Source organism: Corvus cornix, chromosome 20 (assembly GCF_000738735.6).
Source record: "Corvus cornix cornix isolate S_Up_H32 chromosome 20, ASM73873v5, whole genome shotgun sequence".
Classification (NCBI taxonomy): Eukaryota; Metazoa; Chordata; class Aves; order Passeriformes; family Corvidae; genus Corvus; species Corvus cornix.
The window spans coordinates 847,850-867,298 of record NC_046349.1 but is presented as its reverse complement, the minus strand read 5'-3'; the positions used below and the strand labels follow the sequence as shown (position 1 = coordinate 867,298).

Below are 19,449 nucleotides of genomic sequence, written 5' to 3'. Positions count from 1 at the left end.
CCTGGCAGAGCTGACCCTGCTGCCCGTGGGGAGCATCCCGTGTTACAACAGCTCCTGGGCAGCCATGGACCTTCACCCACCACGGCTGCTCCTGGCACAGCCGGGACTCCCCTTTCCATATCCTCAGAGTGGAGGAGGAGAGATTAACTCCCGCATAACCCTGCCTTGTCTATCACAGCTGTGGCCAATTGCCCACCTCTCTCTTTCTCCCCACGCTCACAGTTTAACAAAACACCAGATCAAAAGTCATAGTGACTGCAATGCAACAGATCTTCCTTCCTCCTCTCCAAGTGAGCGTTGTACTGGTGTTAGAGGGGACATTATTTTGTTCAAGTCGTTGTACATTATTTAAATTCAGAAAAATCCAAAGCTGGTCATGAGTCCAGCTGCTTTGTCTGTGTAATACCTGTCCTTTGAAAATACTGCCATATGAAAATGTGTGTAAATAAACCCACAGTTTTGATTGTCATGATATCAAATGCATTTGTGTTCTGTTGTGGACAATGAGGCAGCTCAAACAGCTGTCTCTGCTGCAGGTAGCCCTCCTTCCCTGCAGATGCTGTGGTATCATTGTGTGTCATTGTTTTGCAGCAAAGCTCCAGCATCCCAAACAAACTGAGGCTCTGCTCCTGGATGAGTTCCACAAACAGAATGACAAAAAATCACAGAATGGTTTGGGTTGGAGGGGGCATTAGCAATTGTCCAGTCCCACCCTCTGCCATGGGCAGGGACACCTTCCACCATCCCTGGTTGCTCCAAGCCCTGTCCAACCTGGCCTTGGACTTCCAGGGATGGGACAGCCACAGCTTCTCCTGTGTTGGTTATGCTGTACAGAGCCTGGGCAAGACCCAGGAACATCCAGGCCGTGTACTAAGCTCGGCTCTGGAGATCAGCCTGCAGCACACTTTGCTGCAGGGATGTGGTGAGGCAGGTCTGGAGCTGTCTCATGTTTCTTCCCTCTCACCCCTCCACATCACATTATTCCCTTTTCCCCACTGCCAGCGGATGGAAAGGCCACTGGTGGTTCCTTCAACTGCTCAGTCTGCAGCAGAGATGCCTCAAAAAGGTCTTTGGTTGTGTCCTGTCACCCTGGTGTCCCTTCAGCTCCGCCTTCTCTTTGCTTCCTTACACATGTGACAAGGCTATTTAAAGAGAATTTGGGTTAATTTTAATTATGTGAGACTGAACCAGTTCTGGTCTTTCCCAACAGTGAGTAGAAGCATCAGAAGCCATGGGAAGCAGCGTGCTCCAAAGAATGAAGTGGATGTACAGGCCTCAAGCTGCTAAGGAAAGGAGGGCTTGTTTGCAAACTCTCTGTGTGATTAGGCACAGGGAAGTTGTCCGTGTGGGATCTCTCAAGCCCAGATCAGAAAGTCACAGCACTTGGATGGCTGGAGCAGATCTTGGTGGGACACCTCAGTATTGTGCTTCCAGAAAAGTCAGGTTTTGGAAAATAGCATTTGACTTGTTCTTGTTTGCTGAGGGATTTGAGATGTGCCTGGTATTAATGGGCATAACACACATAAAAGCAAGCAAGCCAAGAATCCTGCAGGACAATCTGGCATGACAAGCACAGCAACAGCAGTGGGAAACACTGGGGTTTTTTGGAAGCAGCGCTCTGATCTCTGTGCTGGGGGGATGCCTTTTGGGGAAGATGAGGCTGGAGGAGGAAGTTCAGTGCAGCTGGTTTAAGAAGAGTCTCATGAAACAGGGAAAACATGAAGTCACGTGGGGAAGAAAGGTTAATTCTTGGTACCAAAGAAATTTTCTCACAGCTTCCTTGTGTTTCCAGCCAGTCCCAAAATCCAGGAGCAGAGCTAGGCAAAGCCTGGGAATCACCCACACGAAGGCAAATGGAAACTCCAACAGATGATCAGGTGAATCGAATGTTCCTCCTTCCCACCCCTGTGACTGATCCCCATCTCTTCTGACCTGACAGCCCTGAGGGCCTCAGGAGGGCTTTGCCCTTGTCTCAGCACACTGGAATTGCTGCCCTAGAGACTGTGGAAGACACAAAAAGGCATGAGCAGAACAATCCTTGAGGAAGGGATTCCTCACCCTCTGCCAGCAGGGAGCTGGAGAGCCACAGAGACGAAGGAAAGAGGCAATCTGCCTGCAGCTCTGCACACACCAACCAGATGTAATGCTTGAGATAAGTCCTATACTAACCACGACATTAATTATTTCGTTTTGGTGGGTTTTGTGGAATGCAATTATATGTGAATTTATAAAAAGGCGTTTTCTCTGTGTTGCAAGCTGTAGTGCCCGATGAGATATAGGTTTGTTGTATTTAAGAGGTTTTGCAAAAAAAAAAAATCCCTTTTTCACGTTGTTTATCCAGCAGTATTCCACATGAAGCCAAGGGAGGCTGTAAGGGCTGGCTCCAGCTGCACACACTCTCCTGAAACCCCTCCTCAGAACCTGCTCAAGCTACTGAATCACATGTGCTTTTGTAGGACCAGTCTTTATTTTTCCCATAAAGGACTTTTGATTGTTTTCCTACCCTGAAATAGGAATTGTCACGTGTTTCACTTCTCCCCCAATGCCAGGCAAGAGCTTTGTGCCCACAGCAACAATGAGCAGGAAACCAGACATTTCAGTTTTTGTATTAATCAACCATTTCTCACATTAATAAAGGATGTAGGAAGAGACAAACCAATGGGCTCTGTGTCCTGTGAGGGTCCCTTCAGCTGTAAAACCCCTATGTGCTGAGGGGACATTTTAGGGATCTGGCATTGCCCACTGGGGATTTTAGGCCCATGGACCTGTTCATTTATCACATTACTAGACCTTTAATTAAAACTCAGCATTGTGGCCTTTGCTGAGTCCATACCAGGTCACTCCCTGGCTTCTTCCCCGTCTCCCCACTGGTAAAACGAAAGTATAATTCAGGGATATTCAAGGAGTCCGAAACCTTCGGATGAAACGTTATGATTTAAAATTCGAACTAAAAACCTCATTTCCCGGAAATTTCCCATAAAGGCCTCAGTTATTATTTTTTCTTCAACTCCATCCAGCAGATACTTTGTCGCCGTTCCCAGAAGCAGGCGCGGCCACCGCCCCCCTCGCGGGGGCACAGCTCTCCCGTGGCGGGGGAGACCGGCGGGGGACCCGCTGGCGGGGGGCGCGGCGGGGCTGCCGTGCAGCGCTCGGTGCCCGGGCCGGGTGTCCCCGCGGTGTTCCCGGGCTGTCCCCGCGGTGTTCCCGGGGCGTCCCCGCGGTGTTCCTGGGGTGTTCCCGGGCTGTCCCCGCGGTGTTCCCGCGGTGTTCCCGGGGTGTCCCCGCGGTGTTCCTGGGGTGTTCCCGGGCTGTCCCCGCGGTGTTCCCGCGGTGTTCCCGGGTGTCCCCGCGGTGTCGCGGGGAGGTCCCGGGGCAGCCCCGGGGGTCGCGGTGCCCCCCCGCCCCCGCGCGCTCGGGCGCAGGCGCGCGCGGGTCACGTGCGCGGCGCAGGCGGTGGCGGAGCGGCGCTGGAGTCCCGGGCCGCGCGCGACCCCCGCCCCGCGCGCCCCCGCGGCCCCGCGCGCGCCCCCGGCGGCGGCGGCGGCGGGTCCAGGTGAGGGGAGGGCGGGGCGGGGGTCGGGACGCGGGGTCGGGACGCGGCGGCGACGGCGGCGGCAGCGGGGCGGGAGCGGCGGGGCCGGCCCGGGCGGGGCGCAGGCCGAGCCCGCGGCGCGGGGGAAGAGGCGGCGGGGCCTGGCGGAGCGCTGAGCGGTGCCGGGCCCGGGCCGCCGGCGGCCGAGCGGCCGGGCCGGGGGCGTTCCGGCGGTGCCGGGGCGCTCGGCAGGAGCCTGTCAGCGTGCGGCGGAGCCGCGGCACCGGCAGAGCCCGCCCGCCCGCGGCCTGCGGCCCCGCAGCACCCGGCGCGGAGCCGACCCTGCCCGGCCCGCACTCGGCTCTCGGCCGCGCTCCCGGGCGGCGGCTCGGCCCGGCTCCCCCGGCCCGGGAGGGAGCGCGGCCGGGCCGGCAGCGCTGTCAGACCGGGAGCTGCCCCGCGGTCCGGCCGCTGTGTGTGAGCCCGGTCCCTCAGCCCTGACCTCATGCGGGCGGTGACGGCTTTGTGCCGTGTCAGCCGGGGCGCGTTGACGTTTCGCTTTTGTTCGAGTCCTCGGTGACTCTTAAACCAGTCAGAAAAAGGCCCTTCACTCGTCCCCTCCGTGTGGTTTCTGTGTTTCTTTAAATTTCAGCTACTTTTGAAAGATCTCGGAAAGCTCAGGGCTCTGATTCCTTCCCGCTGCTTTGGGGATGGAAGGACAGAGCTTTTCTGTGGGTCTGCATCCTGGGAGCAGGTTGGAGCTTCATGAGCTTTGTCTCTCCATAACCCCTCAGCCTCCTGGTAGACACATTTGTGCTCATTCCCCTCACTGGGAACTGCAGTAAAACCTTTCTCAGACTTTTACTACAGTAGTTTTACTACAGGAAAACCTCTCTTAGAAGAAAGGCAATGCCTCTTGTTGCTTTTATAATTATTGTGTGTTGTTCTGACTGGTTCTTTAGCTAAGGCACCTTTCAGTGTTTCCTGTATGTGGAAAACAACCACAAAGAATAAATGTGGCATTTTCTGTAAAGGTTACCAAGTGTAATAACCACAACTTTTGGATTTAGCAGCTCTTTTCGAATTCTAGCAAATGGTCCCACCTTCTCTATGTATCTTGTGGGGTGAGAAACAAAGGTTTCAAGGCGTGTGTTCAGAATGGCCAGGTCTGCGGGCCTGGGGACTGCACGCAGTGCCTGCAGCACAGCATCCAGGTGTTTGCTAGAGATTCTAAGTATCCACTGAGCCCTGTGGCTTCCTCTGAAAGTTACCCGGCTTTGGGAGGAAATGTTTCGCGGTAACACTGTGTCCGGGCTCTCCTATGGGGCATCAGAACAAGGAGGGCTGCACACAGACCTGACCTTCAGTTGAGAAATCACGTTTGTTAGTATTTTAAACCCAAGGAAGGATCTTCTGTTAGGTGTTGGATTTTGGCTGAAAATCTCCCAGCGGTGCTCTCCAGCCATTTTCTCTGGAAGGCCTGTCCTTCTGTAGGAATGGGAGGAAGGAGTTGTTTACAACATGCTTCCAGGTGATGTAGTAATTTTGCATTTTTCTAGTAAAAAAGCATGTGCTTCTCTAAAATAAGAAACAACTGTGTGTAGGGAAGCCAAAGAATTCCAGGTCCTTGTGCATCTTGAAGTGTTGGTGTTTCCATTTTTCAGTGGCTTAAATACATGAAAACACAGGTTGTGGAGGTTACTTCTGCTGAACAGCTGTAATGCCACTCTTTGTGCTGTCTGAGCGTAACAAAGGTTCCTGCCTTTGTGGGAGATGTTAAATGTTTCAACATGATAACTAAACCTTAGATTGGCAGTATATTTTGATGTTCTAGTACCATAGTGATTGCTTTCGGGTGGAAGCTGGAGTTACAACCCAATTACACAGAGTCACTAAATTTAATAGATCTGCAGTGGCAAAGGGCTTGCTGCTGAAGGGATTGAAGAGTTAATGTGGCTGTAACAATTTGCATTGAGAATGGTGAAATTTTATAGGTCACTAGAGAACCTCTGAAGGGCAGAAGGCATGATGGGGGTGCCTGTTTCAAAATCCTGTGGTGTCTGTTGAGAAATACAAAACTGTGGTGCCACGGCAGTGTGAGGGAGCAGGAGGCCTGCTGGCGTGTAGGGCACTGAGCAGCAGGACTCGACCCTTGGTGCTGCAAAAACTGGGTTCAAGCATGAGCTTTTTCCTTAATGCACAGCTGGAGCAGAAGGAATGAGAAAGAATGTGTAGGGCTGGGAAAAGGTAAGGGCCAGCCGTGGAAGGAGAAATAACCCCGGATACCGAACTGAGGCAGCAGGGAAGATGCTTCGTCAGGCTCCAGGTGAGGTGTTTTCCATCTCCAGGCGAGTGTCTCCATTTCCAGCAGCCAGACAAGCAACTCTGCTTTACCAGAGAGGTGGATATTTCGTGTTTTGTCTTGACACTGTTACAGGCTCAGCTGTCTCCACTGGAGCAGGTCACTGATGTTCTTCAGCAGGAGCCACCCATTAATTGCAGATAACTGAACGTTTCAGCCATGCAGTCAGTGTGTTCCTGCATGGAGAACTGGAGGTTTAGCTCAAGAGGATGAAGATAACTTAGATTGTCTTGTGTCCTGGATCATTAAAGTGATGCTGCTGGAGTATAAAGTTAATCTAAGCTTTGAATTATGCAGAAGGACAGTAGTGGAAGTCTTCCAGAGGTCCAGGAGCTGGGGATTTTTCTCAGTCCATTGGGCACTGAGCATCATTTTCCATCCAGTGGAACAGCATCCCACCTGCACACTGAATGGTACATCAAAAATTGCTGCTGTAGTAATCAAAAATAGAAATAAGTACTGGATTTGTCATGTATATGTGACAGCCCTGAGGCTGTAACTCAGTAAATAACCCTTCTTTATGCATTTGGGAAAAAAATGAAACCAACCGGTGTGGGTCACAGTGCTGTTTGTTTGGGAGCTGGGGTGAGGAATGGAGACACGTGTGGGACTCCACAGCTCGTGAGGGCCATCGTCTTCTTGGAACTGAGACCAGTTGCCTGCTTCTCCAGCTGGTATGAGTGCCCTGACGCATAGCCCTGCACAGGGCTTTGGATTGGATTTGTATGAAAATAGAAAAGTGCAGGAGATGAATGATACCTTGTCTAAATTAATTTGTGTAAGCTGATAACTTGGGACAGGAAGTTGCTTATGCTCAGTTGCATATATGGAAGCCCAAGCTTTAGGTCTGGTGTATGAAAGGGCATCATCTAGTTATTCCACCAAAAGATGCATGCTATTGAATTCCCCAAGTCCTAGGCAAATTATTTTAATTTTATAATTTTTATTGTTTTGAAAATCAAATGACCTGCCAGGGCCATGCAGCCAGTGTAAGATTATGTTTCTCATTGTGGTTTCAGTGTGGTGCTCGCAGAAACTGAGTTAAGCCTCTGTTCTGCATTTACAGAATCCCAGAATGGTTTGGGTTGGGGGAGGCCTTAAAGACCGCCTCATTCCCATCTGTTGCCATGCATGGCAAAGTGTTCCTTCAAAGGGTTTTTTGGGAGTGCTCTTCCCATCCCTGCAAGAATGCGTTGCTCTCCAGTTCTGTTGCATCCACATTTCACCAGAAGGTCCTAAGCTGCTTACGTGGTTCTTAATGGCAGTAGTGACAATAAATAACACTTGAAATTTGATTTTTCCAAAAGCCCAGAGCAGCACAAAATAAACTGCAAGTTTTTATACAGTCAGGAAACTCTCAGAATAATCCAAATTTTTACCAAAGCTGTACCTGCTTCTGTTATATGAAGATTAGTTTTTTGGTCAGGGAACACAATCTCCTTGATACTGAGTGTCTCCTATCAAAGAATTTCTTTTAAGCCGTTTGTTTTAGCTTCAATTCTTTCTTCATCCTTTATATCATTTCAGAATTTTAAAGGCTTCACTGAGATTTCCTAGATATTTATTAGATGTAAGAAGAAATAATATTGCAGAAGGTGCAGTTTTCAGTCAAACCTTAGTTCAGTGCTGATGATTGCAAAAATTTCTGGGCTGGTTCTATTGGTGTGAGAATTTGGTGATAAAGGAGAGCCTGTGGGGTGTGTCAGCCCAAAAAGGTCTGGTACTGGTTAAATTCAGGTTTAAATGAAAATCTTGTTGTAACACAGAGCACAGATTGCTACTTAAAAAGGCATTTTTCATAACTTTTGAAGGCAAGATCAAATACAGTCAAGATGCTCCTGCTTTTAAATAGCATCTCATTTTGTTTGCTGATTGCGTTGGTGGATCTTTGTGGAAAGTTATGTACTGCAAAGCTCTGTCAGTATTCACAGTGTGCTTCTTCCAGATGGAAATATCCTTAACATGGGAAATAAGTAACTCAGCTAATGGGAATTGATTGACCAAATATTGTGCTGGGTAGACTGCAGCTTCCAAGAGCATTGCTGATTCCCATTTCCCTTGTGCCTGGCAGCTGCCTTGGTTTGTATCTCAGCTGCTGAAAGGGGTAATTTCTACGTGGCTAACTTAGCTGCTTATTCTGGAGTTATCATCCTGCGTTTTAGAGCAGTCCTGAGCGTCTCAGCAGTCAAATTCTGTTGGAATAAAACCGAATGGTTCAGCTGAGGTGTGTCCATTGCAGCTTGGCATGAGTCGTGGGCTTCCAGCAAACTTCATGAAGCTTTAACAAACTGGTGTTTCATTAAAGCTGCTGTCAGACTACATGAGGATATCACTGCAAAGAGTCATGTGTGTTATAACAAGCTGTAATTTTCTCCTTGTTGGAAACATTTGGGTTTCAGTGTTTTACGCTTGAGAGCTATGGGAGCAGACCAGTGTGAGGAACAGTGACCAGTTCTGTGTCAGTGTGAGTGAACAAAGCCTGCCTTGCTGGAGACTAACTTGGTTTGTTTTCTTGGTGTTTGGGAAAGCATAAACTCTAAACAAAACTCTTTCTGTAGCTGGAACACTTTGCAGGGCTGTTTCTGTGATGCCTTGTGGCGTGCTAAGGTGTGTGCTCAGTCTCCAGGTCTGTCGGGTAACTTACTGTAGTGAAAGCGGGACTTAATGAATCAATGTTGATTGCTTATCTTCATTAATCAAATTTGGTCTCATCTCATGTGCACAATGGGAATGGAAACAGCAGCAGTTATTTTTTCTTCTTCTTCCCATAGCCCAGGCTGACCATTCTCAGTTTCTCACTGGATCTTGCTAGGGCAGCCTGTCTTTCCTGGTCCTTTGGAGCAGTTAGGCGTCATGGTGTGAGACACTCAGAAGGGAGAACTGGAGGAACAAAACCCCTTTGGTTCCTTGCACCAAAGACTTCAGAAGATTTTTCTTCCCTCTACTTCCCCACCCTTTAGCCAAAATAACCCTCTCCCTGCCGGGCTAAGGCGTGGGCACTCAGCATGGGGACTGGCTGCTGCACCTTGGAGGCTTCCTTCAAATCAGCTTTTACAATGCCTGGCCTTTCCTGTGAAGTCTTGGCCTAGCTTTGGAGGTAACCAGCCAGTTTGTTACAGGACTCAGTTTTAGGCTGTGGAACATCCTTTTATGAAAAGGGTGAAAAAGTAGAACTAATGCAGTATCTGCTGTAGAACATGAAAACTTTTTTTAGTTTTGGCTTACACAACAAACAATACTAAAATTTCCTATTTCAAATTTTGATTTTGCCCCTCAGCTTGGTGTCTGGTCATGGTATTTAGGCAGGTGCATATAGCTGGAAACAGGTCACTGCTTGTGATTTAGTCATCAGGCCTTTGACTTGGTGCTACACTTCTTGAGTTACAATTACTTAGAAATACAAGAAGATACGAGAGGCTGAAGTGTTAGATGACTATTAAAAGTGCTGCAAAGCATACATGATTTGATTTAATGTAAAACCTCTTTCCTTCTCTCTGATTTGCTGGGTTGGCAGAAGTGCAAAGGCTGTAGCACAATAAGGCTTTTAAAGCAATTTTGCTTTGTTGTCTAGACAGAAGACAAATCTCTACTTTTTCTTTCTGAGTCTTCTTCCCTCTTCTGCTTCCCCTGTTTGTTTTTGGGCAGTCCCCTTTCCCACTGAGGAGCAGGCAAGCACGTAAGCAGAAAATCTCCTTGAGCACCAGCCCTGGGCTGTGCCTATAAATCCCGTTGATTCGAGGGGCGGTGTTTTGTTGTTCCGAGGCCATTTAGCTTTACTGCTGTGTTTTTATGATCCCAGGAGCTGGAGTGCAGCTTGATGAGCCCGTGACCAGCAGCAGGGGCTAGGAATGGATTCACCTCCCCATGTTGGCCACCTGCAGCAGCACTGTCTGTCTGAGGTGGTCCTGTGGGCTCGGAACGTGTTTCTGGAATGAGCTTAACCTGAGCCGGTTTAGGCGCCTGCTTAGGATGAGCTGAGGGACATCCTGGCTGTTCTGGTTTCTCTGAAGATTGGTTTAATCTAGATGAGTTTGTCCTTAAACCTAAATAAATACATTATTCTAGATAAAACTTGCCATGTTTAGAAGAATAGAATGTCATTTCCAGCTAAAGGAAGTATTCCATTTTCTGCCCGTAATGAAAGGTTGTTTTTTCAGGTTCCTCAGGTTTTGCTGTTTGAATTTGAATATAGTAACATGTGCTTTTTACACTGCTGAGGAGAGCATCTGACTTGGTGCAAAACTGCACATTAAAAATGGAGCTATTTGCCCGTTATGTTCAGTATTTCTGTAATTGTGCATCATTGTCTGATGAAATGTGATGGTTTTCTTTCAGGATTCCATATTTGGGAGTTGCTGTTTAACCATGTTTGCCAGTCTGGAATTACCTGAAATCCTGTTGCGCACCCCAAAATACTGAAGTCGTGACATTTGTTTTGGTAGGTAAAATAAGCATATGATGCATCTGAATATCTCTTGTTTTTTTTACATTCTCCCCCTGCCTGTCCCCACTGCTGTGTGTGTTTGCAGGGCTGGGCTGGCTCCAGAGCTGACTCCCCACTCGGCCATACAGGGTTCGGGGTATTTGCCATCAGGTTTTTGGCTGTTCCTCCCAAGGAGAACAGTTGAGATGCTTTAGTGGTGTCATTCATCTAACACCAACGTTGGAAGTTCAAAATTACTGGAACCCTGGCTAGGTTGTTTTAGAGGAAATTTTAGTGCATGTTTAAGTTTATCTTTAGGTATTCTTTCACATTGTAACAGTGGTTCTTAGCCTTATTTAATCTCCTTGTGTTATACTGTTAAATGACACTTGCCTAGAATTTGTTTAAAAGTGTTGTTGGTTTGTTTTTTTGCTCAAAACCATGATGTTATTTTAATCTTTTTATCGTAGAATGGTTGTGGGTGTCTAGGTTTATTCATTGCTCAGGTTTAACAAGCTCCAAGATCGCTATGCTGGGCAACAAATGGAACAGCTGTAGGAGGATAATACACTGTTAACAAATCTCCAGTAGAGACAGTGTTGTGATCAGTGTCTCTGGGGTTTCCAGGTGTTACAGTTTAAATGAAGCCTGTGTGACTGTATAAGAGTGCATGTTACAGGTTCAAAGAAAGCCATTCTCTCACCAGTATTCTGGCAACACTGAACCTCCTCTGCCCCCATCAAGAAAATCTCTGCATCTTTTTCTCATTGGCACCTAAAACAAAGGAAGCAGAAAACATTAAAGTGTGTTATCCAGGATATCCTTTTTCCTGATTTTTTTAATCTATTAAGTTGCTTGAAAACCATTTTTCAGTGACAGCAAAAGCAATTTCAATCCTTTAGAAATTATGTTGGTACAGGTATCCCAGACTTTCCCTCCTCACTCTGAATTCTGGTTTCCTCAAGGGATTTGACTGTAACCTCATTTCTTTCCCTTCCCTGTTGCAGCTTTAAATAATGGTCAGTGTGAGGATGAGGACCCTGCTTAGTGCCAGCTAGTGCCATCTGCTAGTGAAGGGCATCAATCCATCCTTCCTTCTGCTCTCACCCTTTCCAATCTTTTGTGTAATTTGGAAGAGTGCTGAGATGTAGAGCAGGATTTTAGTACTTTTTATTTGTTTTGGGAGAGTGCATGTTCTGGTGTGACATCAGTTGTGAAAGTGTTTATTTTGAATACATTAAGAAGCTTGTAAATCAATAGACTATGGCAGAAAGCCTGGGACAGGTGGCCAGACAAGGCCTTGGTTTGGTTTGTGTGCTCTGTGTAGTGCAATAGATAGGAGAAAGCAAGGCAAGAGATTTCAAGTTCTATTTAAGAGACAAATTGACATAAGTTTGGATCAGTTAAGTGAACCTTGGGATAAGATTTCCTCATATCAGGAAAGATATCAGTTGGGGTTTTTTCCTTTGTGTTGTTTTTCACCCCAGAGGCCAGCACTTGCAGGTACTCCAGAGCCTGCTGGCTTTCCAGTGTTCAGCTGCTCCCCACTTAGTGACAACTGGCTCTTTGAGATTTTGCTCTAATCCCATCTCTCCCAGGGTCTGGATGGGATTTTCCAAGCCTTGCCCAGCCATGTGGTGCTGGATTTGTTGTGCAGGCTGCCTGTTGCTGTCAGGCTGCTGGTGGGGACAGCACAGGCCATGGCAAAATGCCTTGGGGCTCCTGGTGGTTGTGTGTGTGCCCCAGCTGTCCATCAGCCCAGGTCTCAGCTGTGGCATCCTCTATCTTGTGGGAATTCTTCCTCTGAAGAGTCTCTGTTTTGCACATTTTAGTGGGTCAGTTGTTTTATGCATATGGTGAGTGTGCCTGGGAGCTCCTGGCTCCAGCAGCCCAGGGTGTGCCCTGCATCCTTCGGGTTGGACACTCTGGTCTTCATGGGCCGTGCTCTTCCACCCCCTGTCCCCATACAACAGTGCAGGTGCATTTTGGCCATTTGGCTGTTATTTGGCTGTTTATCCCCACCTCTCTTACTTCAGTTAGGTGTACTAAGATGTACTAAGACCAACTTTATAATAAAGAGGCATAACACTGGTTTTGCTGCTGTAGCCAGTTCCAGGCCAGGTTTGAGGGTAAATGGTTGCCATGTGGTAGCACTGGACTTGCTCTGAGTTCCCAGAAACAACTGTAAAATGGGAAATACTAATTTGGAAACTCTAAAGGAGCAGGTGCAGGGACAGGAAGGAGGCCATGTGGGCTTTTTGAAGGCAGGATGATGGTCAGAGACCTTTTTGTGCTGCCAAGTGAGCATGGGTGCTTGAGTTCCTGAAGTGTGCTGCAGTTGTACACATCAGCTCAGGTGTGGTTCTTACTCATCAGAGATCCTCCATAACCTGCTGGGAGTTCTGGTTTACATGGACTGTTGAATGACCAGTGTTTTACCTGGGTGTGCTTATGCTGAAGGCATTTTGTGTTTGTGTGGAAGAGTGTTGAGGGAAGGTACCTGCTGATTACGGTCAAGTGCTTGCTCAGGGTTTATGGAAGCCAGCCCTATAACCATGAGATTACAGAAGTTGTTAGGATGTTCTGCAGCTGGGATTCATTTGCTCTGACACGGATGGTGTGCTGTGCACTGCCTGAAGAAGAAAATTTTGCAAATCATCACTTTCTCATGTCATACTTGAGATAAATGATACCTGAATATAGGAATGGACTAAATTCTGTGTGTTTGAGAAGGAGAGAGTGCAGATGAATGTAGCAGAGATCCTTGAGGAGCATGATGTAAAGAAAAAATGCAATGGGAGCTGTAGCTATATATGCTCATCTGGGAGGTAAAATGTAAAGCTTGGTCTTGGTTTGTTTCCTTCCCTCACCATATCCCTGTGGTCCTGTGATTCTCTGAGTCAAGTGAAACAAGGCCCATGGTCCTTTGGGATTTAGAAAACTCGATTTTTATAGCATTTACAAAGGGCCATAACTTCAACAAATCCTGTCAGATTTTAGCACACTGAGATGAGGTTGATGAAATTTGGTCTAAGCTGCAGCATTTTTATGAATTGCTTAAAAACCATGATTTAAGCAGTCTGGGGGTGTTCTGCTCTTTTACAGGGAAGATGGAGGCTTCAGACACTTCCATTCAAATAAAGACTTGAAATGTTTGTGTTCTTGTAGATAAATTCTTATTTCTTTGGTGTTAGGGATTGTCAGGTGTACTCATGTTTCTTGCTGGAGGTGCAACACCCCATCACCTCCAAGTAGTTGTACCTTTTCAACACGTAAGAGCCTATATTTTGAGCTGAGATTTCTCTCCCTAAAAAATTTACTCAAGACTTTCTGACAAATCATGTTCTATGTTATTTTCCTCAAAATATAGTGCTTATATTTCACAGGATGTTTGCCTCATTCCTCGCACAGAATGGCTGTGCTTGGTCATTAAAAAGGCCATTTGTGTAGGACTCCCAGCTCCTCCCTCCCTGGGGTCAGTGGATGTGGAATGAAAGATGTAGGAACACAGAAGGAGAAGGCCTGCTCTCCTGGTTGGTGTAAAGCCAGCTTGGGTAAGGAAGTTATCTGTCCAAGAAATGGTGTGAAAATCAGTTAAAACATCTTTTCACAGACTCCTATCAATTGTGATTCTCATTATCTGGGCACCTGACATGGCACTGAGGAGTTTGACTTAATGGAGGTGCCGAACACTCAGAGCAGTAATTTAGACACAGAGCTGAGCAGCAAGGAGTCTGGGAAAAAAAAGAAGATTTAATTGTCTCTGTGTTCACCTGGTAATGAATTTTTAAAATTTCTTTCTCTATTGCCCATCTTGAAAATTTCCATGGGAATAATAAGTATATGAAAGCACTGTGGAAACAGATCAGTGCCTGTGAAACATTAAACTTATTTTCTGATACAGGGCTGCAGAAGAGCTTGTGAGACAAAATTAGCTCAGTTTTTAATCTGAGATTTGAGGATGAAGGCTGGTGCTGCAGGATGAGAGAGTAACTGCATGTAAAATAGGGGATTATTCCTTAGTGCTGTTGGATTGCCTGGTGTGGGGTAGGGTTGCAAGGAAGAAAAAAACCTGTATTTTTGAAATATAGTGAGTATATGTGTAGAGATCTGACCAAAAAGCTGAGGGGATTTTGTGGCTTCCAAGTCCCTGGTTTTTCCTTTGTGATATTGTCCCTTCAGCAGCATTATGTGAGTGTGCAAAAAGTGCAGAGTTGAATCTGCACTTGTCTAACATTGTTAGATTTTTTTATTAGAAAAGGCTGTTTTCCAGCCAGTATCTGCAGCTCACCTTTAATCTCAAAGTTGTGTTTTTAATTTGTGTTGGGAACTTGAACCTCTGCCAAAACCCCAATCTGTATCCTGTTAAAGGGTCTGTTGTCCTGAGCTAAACCTTCTGGGTGGGTTGTGCCAAATACCCACAGCTTTGGAGTTATGAGGTCTTGACAGTCCTGGCTGGTGAATTGATTTGGTTTTGACAATGGTGGTCAGGAGCAGGTCCCTTTTTTTGGCTGTTTCTACAGATGGTTTGAATATTTTAGCAATACTTGCAAAGTGCTGAGAGTTAGAGCAGATGTCTCACCTGGAAAGGGTAGTGCCATTGCCCTTGTGATGGAGTGGGAAAATGTGTATCTTAACATTGGTGGTGACCACTGGAAGTTTTGGGATAATTTTATCATAGATTGTACTTCTGTAACAGCATAGATTAATGTCATAATGGCAAAATTCATTGCAAAGTTTAGACTTCTTATTAAGCAAAATCCATCAGGTGTGGGACTTGGCTTATTGAATTCATTGTTATCTGAGCACGATGTGGGGGCATGGTGAGAGTTGTGGGCTGTGACAGGGGAGCAGATTTCAGGTTGTTATGTGCCGAAGAAGCTGAAAACACCTAAATCTTTACAAACTTTAAGAAAGTTGGCACATTATGCCTGAGATTTCCCTGGGTGGGAGTAAAATATTTGTCAAATGCTACATTTCTCCTGGTAAACATGTGCTGTGGCTTTCTTAGTGCTTTGCACCTATTGCATCTGCAGTCTCTAAAAGTGAATTCTTCCTATCATTCTATAATTCAGCTATTGCTGTGAGTAGTTTTACAGTCTCCCAACAGTCAGGCACTGCAGCATTGGTACCAGATGCCTGCTTGTCCCCTCTACGATATGGAGATGAATAGAATTCATTTTCCTCTGATTTTTTTATCCTCTACCTTCCTTTCTACCTGTCTGTCTTTTAGATCAACTGGAATACTTCTCAAGTCCCGTGCAGCAGGATTCTGTCAGGAAACCCCTTCTGTTTGTCCTAGTGGAGAAACAGCTCAGACGCTGCCATGGCCACCATTTGCAGCCTCACACAGTTGGTCTCACAGAGCCCAACATTGGGTCACCAGGTAGGTTTTTCTGGCAATGACCAAATGTTCCACTGAAAGCAGCTGTTAATGTCCTTACACAATTATTATTATATGTATTATAATTCTTTTTTTCCCTTCCAAGCATCACCTTGACGTCTGACAGGCTCCCATTGTTGGAAACAATGGTTTTGGATGATCTACCTAACTTAAAAGATACATATGCCTCCTTGTACTCCTCAGCTATGGAAGACTTAGAGGTGGATTTTGATTCAGGACTGGAGGAAGATGAACTGAAACAGGAGGCTGCTCCTGGGGATTCCACAATCTTTGTAGCTTTTAAAGGAAATATAAGTGACAGAGACTTTGAACAGAAGCTGGATACCATACTGGAGAATGTGCCTGGCCTTTTACACATGGGTAATGCACCTTCTTGTCACTTTTCAGCTGTCCTTAAAAAGCTTATTTAGGTAGTCAGGGTACTTGCACAAAAAGTAGTTTATGTTGGGTTTGAGCTACTTAGTTTGTTATGATATTGGTTGGGGTTATTCTTAGTGAATTTGTGAGCTGTTCTTCTCAGAAATGTAGACTGCAAGTGTCTGCAGTGGGTTTGTTGTTTGAAACTGATTTATTTAGCAAGTTCCTTCATTTCTCTTCTGTTTCCACATTTTGCCTGGTTTTATTCTCTTTCATGTCCCTCTATTACACGACTGTGTTATATGAAAGTGAAACCAGGCTGGTTCACACAGGAGATGTGTTTTACTGTCCAAACCGTCCATTTTAAACTACTGCAGTTCATCTGAGAATGTGTTCACTCTCCAGTACCTGTGATATTACTGCCCTTTTCTGACCTACCCTACCTGATTGATTGGTTTGTGTTGGGGGTGGGGAGTGCCCTCATGTACCCCCGAGTGCTCACCCAGCTCTGGGAGCAGCTCCATGGCACGTCACTGATAGCAGGCTTTTTGGGACATCTTTTGCCAGCATGTTTAGATCTGGAAAAAGACATTTGTTTCCTGTCTGAACTTCCTTGCAAAAGGTCTTAGGCTGATTATTGATGGCTGCTCAGTTAGGTAGCAGTGATTGTTTTCTTCAACAGTGTCAAACACCTTTTCAGAAAAATAACACATTACTCCTCAAGAACCAAACTGAATTTCTTTGTCACTTTATTCCTTTCTTTCAATTTTGTCCATGTAGTCAGCTGGCATCAGTTTGTTGGGTTCTTGCTGTTCTTGCTCAGGGAGATAAAAAAGCTGGGATAAGACAAAAATACTATGAAGAAATACTACAGTTTTGAGCTGTATCTCACAAACAGTTGGCAGTAGATGTAAACTAACAGATGGTTACTGGTGTGAAGGGATGTGTGTAATTCCACAGATGAATTGTGTAGTTTTTGACATCTATTCAGTCTGTTGCTGCACGTAGTCACCTTTGTTACACAGAGGCATCTGCATGCTGAGTCTGTTATAAATATTAATGCCAGGATTAATAAACATGATTCAGACCTCAGCTGAGAAAGCAAATTTTTAAAATCAATGTCAAGCTAATTTGAAAATTATCCATGTGAGAAGTTATTTAAACTGATTCAGAGCAAAATAGGATATCCTGAATGTGGAGTTAGTAAATAACGTGGGGTTATCTTGGCAGATGCAATGTTTGAAAAATGAGAAACCTGGGTACAAATACATAGAAATACCAAAACTGATAATACAATTTTTCTGTGTTAAATATTGGAACATTAATAACAGAAAAAATGGGACTGTTCAAACCTCCACAAAAGGAGATTTTAAAACTCCTCCTGACATGTTCCCAGCCAAAAACAGGCTTATAGGTAGAACGAGGATGAATTTAATAATTCTGTTACTGTAGCAGCAAAAGGGTCTTGGTGAATTAGTGGTGAACAAGAGATTCCTAAATAGGAATGAGTGCTGGCATTCTTAACTAACATGTTTTTCAGACTCCAAAAGGTAGCAAATGTTGAGTAAATCTAAGGTTACAGTGGAGGAGCTGGCTGATGAAAATTTGGGTCAATGCTTTCTGTTTTGAGAGGAACTTTCTTTACAGGAAGATAGAAACTGGAAACTTATAAAGCTATATTGGGAGCTGTGTTTTTAACTATCCTTAACTGCATTTTGTAGCAATCATTTAGGTAGGTATCACTTTGGATAATGTATCCAGCATAACTGCCCAACCTTTTTGCTGTTACTTTGAAAACCACTGATCTATGTAGAAACACTCATGTGTAGAACAGGCTTTCAGAAAACGTGCAAGTAAGTATTTTGCATGACTTTGAGACATTTTTGGCAGTGGATATGAAATACCTACCCAGAAAACTAAATAATAAGGTAGAAATCAATGAAATACTGCTAGGACTCTGTTGGCACTGGCCTTGTAAAAAAAAAAAAAAAAAAAAAAAAAAAAGGTTTCACAAGCATTTTTAGAGCAAATATTTCAAGTGTTTCACTCCTGTAGTCAGTTTTTTCCCCTCATCCATCTGGTTCCCAAACAAATGTACTGTATCACAGGGCTGGAGTCCCTCTGCTCTGGAGCCAGGCTGGGAGAGCTGGGGGTGCTCACCTGGAGAAGAGGAGGCTGCAGGGAGAGCTCAGAGCCCCTTCCAGTGTCTAAAGGGGCTCCAGGAGAGCTGGAGAGGGACTGGGGACAAGGCCTGGAGGGACAGATCAAGGGGGAATGGCTTCCCACTGCCAGAGGGCAGGGATGGATGGGAGATTGGGAAGGAATTGTTCCCTGGGAGGGTGGGGAGGCCCTGGCACAGGGTGCCCAGAGCAGCTGTGGCTGCCCCTGGATCCCTGGCAGTGCCCAAGGCCAGGCTGGACAGGGATTGGAGCATCCTGGTCTAATGGAAAGTGTCCCTGCCCATGGCAGGGAGTGGAATGGATTGGGCTTTAAGGTCCCTTCCAACCCAAACCTAATACCTATAATTGTATGAAATCTGTTTTATTAGATATTTTCTTATCTTTCCAAAGTAGTTTATCCACAGAATATTTCAATTTTTGAGTAATACTATCAAGTGAGTGTGTCGTCTGTTGCATTGGTTATCATTGAGTAGTTTTTTTACTGCTAATTTTTTGGAAAATCCCTGATGTGGTTTGGCAGCATTGGTCACTGTACACCTGTGTGGGGAAAAATTTCCTGTACCTGAGACCAAGCACTGGCAATTTTCAAAGCCAAAAACTGTTTCATTTTTTTCAACTTTTTAACCAAGTTGTTTCATCAGACATGTTTAAAAACTGCCTTTTCACTGACTTTGGTTGTTTTTCTGTTAAGAATCCAACAAGTTAAAAGTGCAGAAGATAGAGCCTTGGAACAGTGTCCGTGTCACCTTCAACATCCCCCGGGAAGCAGCCGAGCGGCTGCGAATCCTGGCTCAGAACAACAACCAACAGCTCCGAGACCTGGGCATTCTCTCAGTTCAGATTGAAGGTATTTCACACCAAATCTGCTTCCAAAGCTCACATTTAAGTAGACTCAAAAAGCAGTTTTGTGTACTTGGTTAATGTTGCAAAGCTTCTAAGTTACTACTTTAGCTTTAGTGAAAAAGATAGCCCAGGACTTTTATTCTTTCAAGAATAAAATTTACTACAAATAAAAATGAAACCTGAAAATGCTCTGGGCATCAGGAACCCTCCTGGAAAATGTTTTCTGTGTGTTGACTTAGGAAAGGGTTGGCTCATTTTCTTTCCCTGTTGTTTCATATGAGGCTGTCTTTAAGACAAGTTTTCAGTGGATTTCACAGTTACACTATCCATTCTGGACAGTTGTCCAGG

The 19,449-nt window shown here is 45.6% G+C and overlaps 1 protein-coding gene across 1 annotated transcript in view; it reads left to right on the top strand.

The window, feature by feature from the left end:
- The first annotated feature begins 3,510 nt into the window (after positions 1-3,510).
- NCOA6 (nuclear receptor coactivator 6) overlaps positions 3,511-19,449 on the top strand; it is a 44,183-nt gene continuing 28,244 nt past the window's right edge. The window contains exons 1-5 of the mRNA XM_039563769.1: positions 3,511-3,553; positions 10,230-10,332; positions 15,551-15,703; positions 15,807-16,081; positions 18,950-19,105. Of these exons, the coding sequence (XP_039419703.1) occupies positions 15,847-16,081; positions 18,950-19,105 (391 nt within the window). The 5' untranslated portion in view covers positions 3,511-3,553; positions 10,230-10,332; positions 15,551-15,703; positions 15,807-15,846. The remainder of the gene's footprint in view (positions 3,554-10,229; positions 10,333-15,550; positions 15,704-15,806; positions 16,082-18,949; positions 19,106-19,449) is intronic.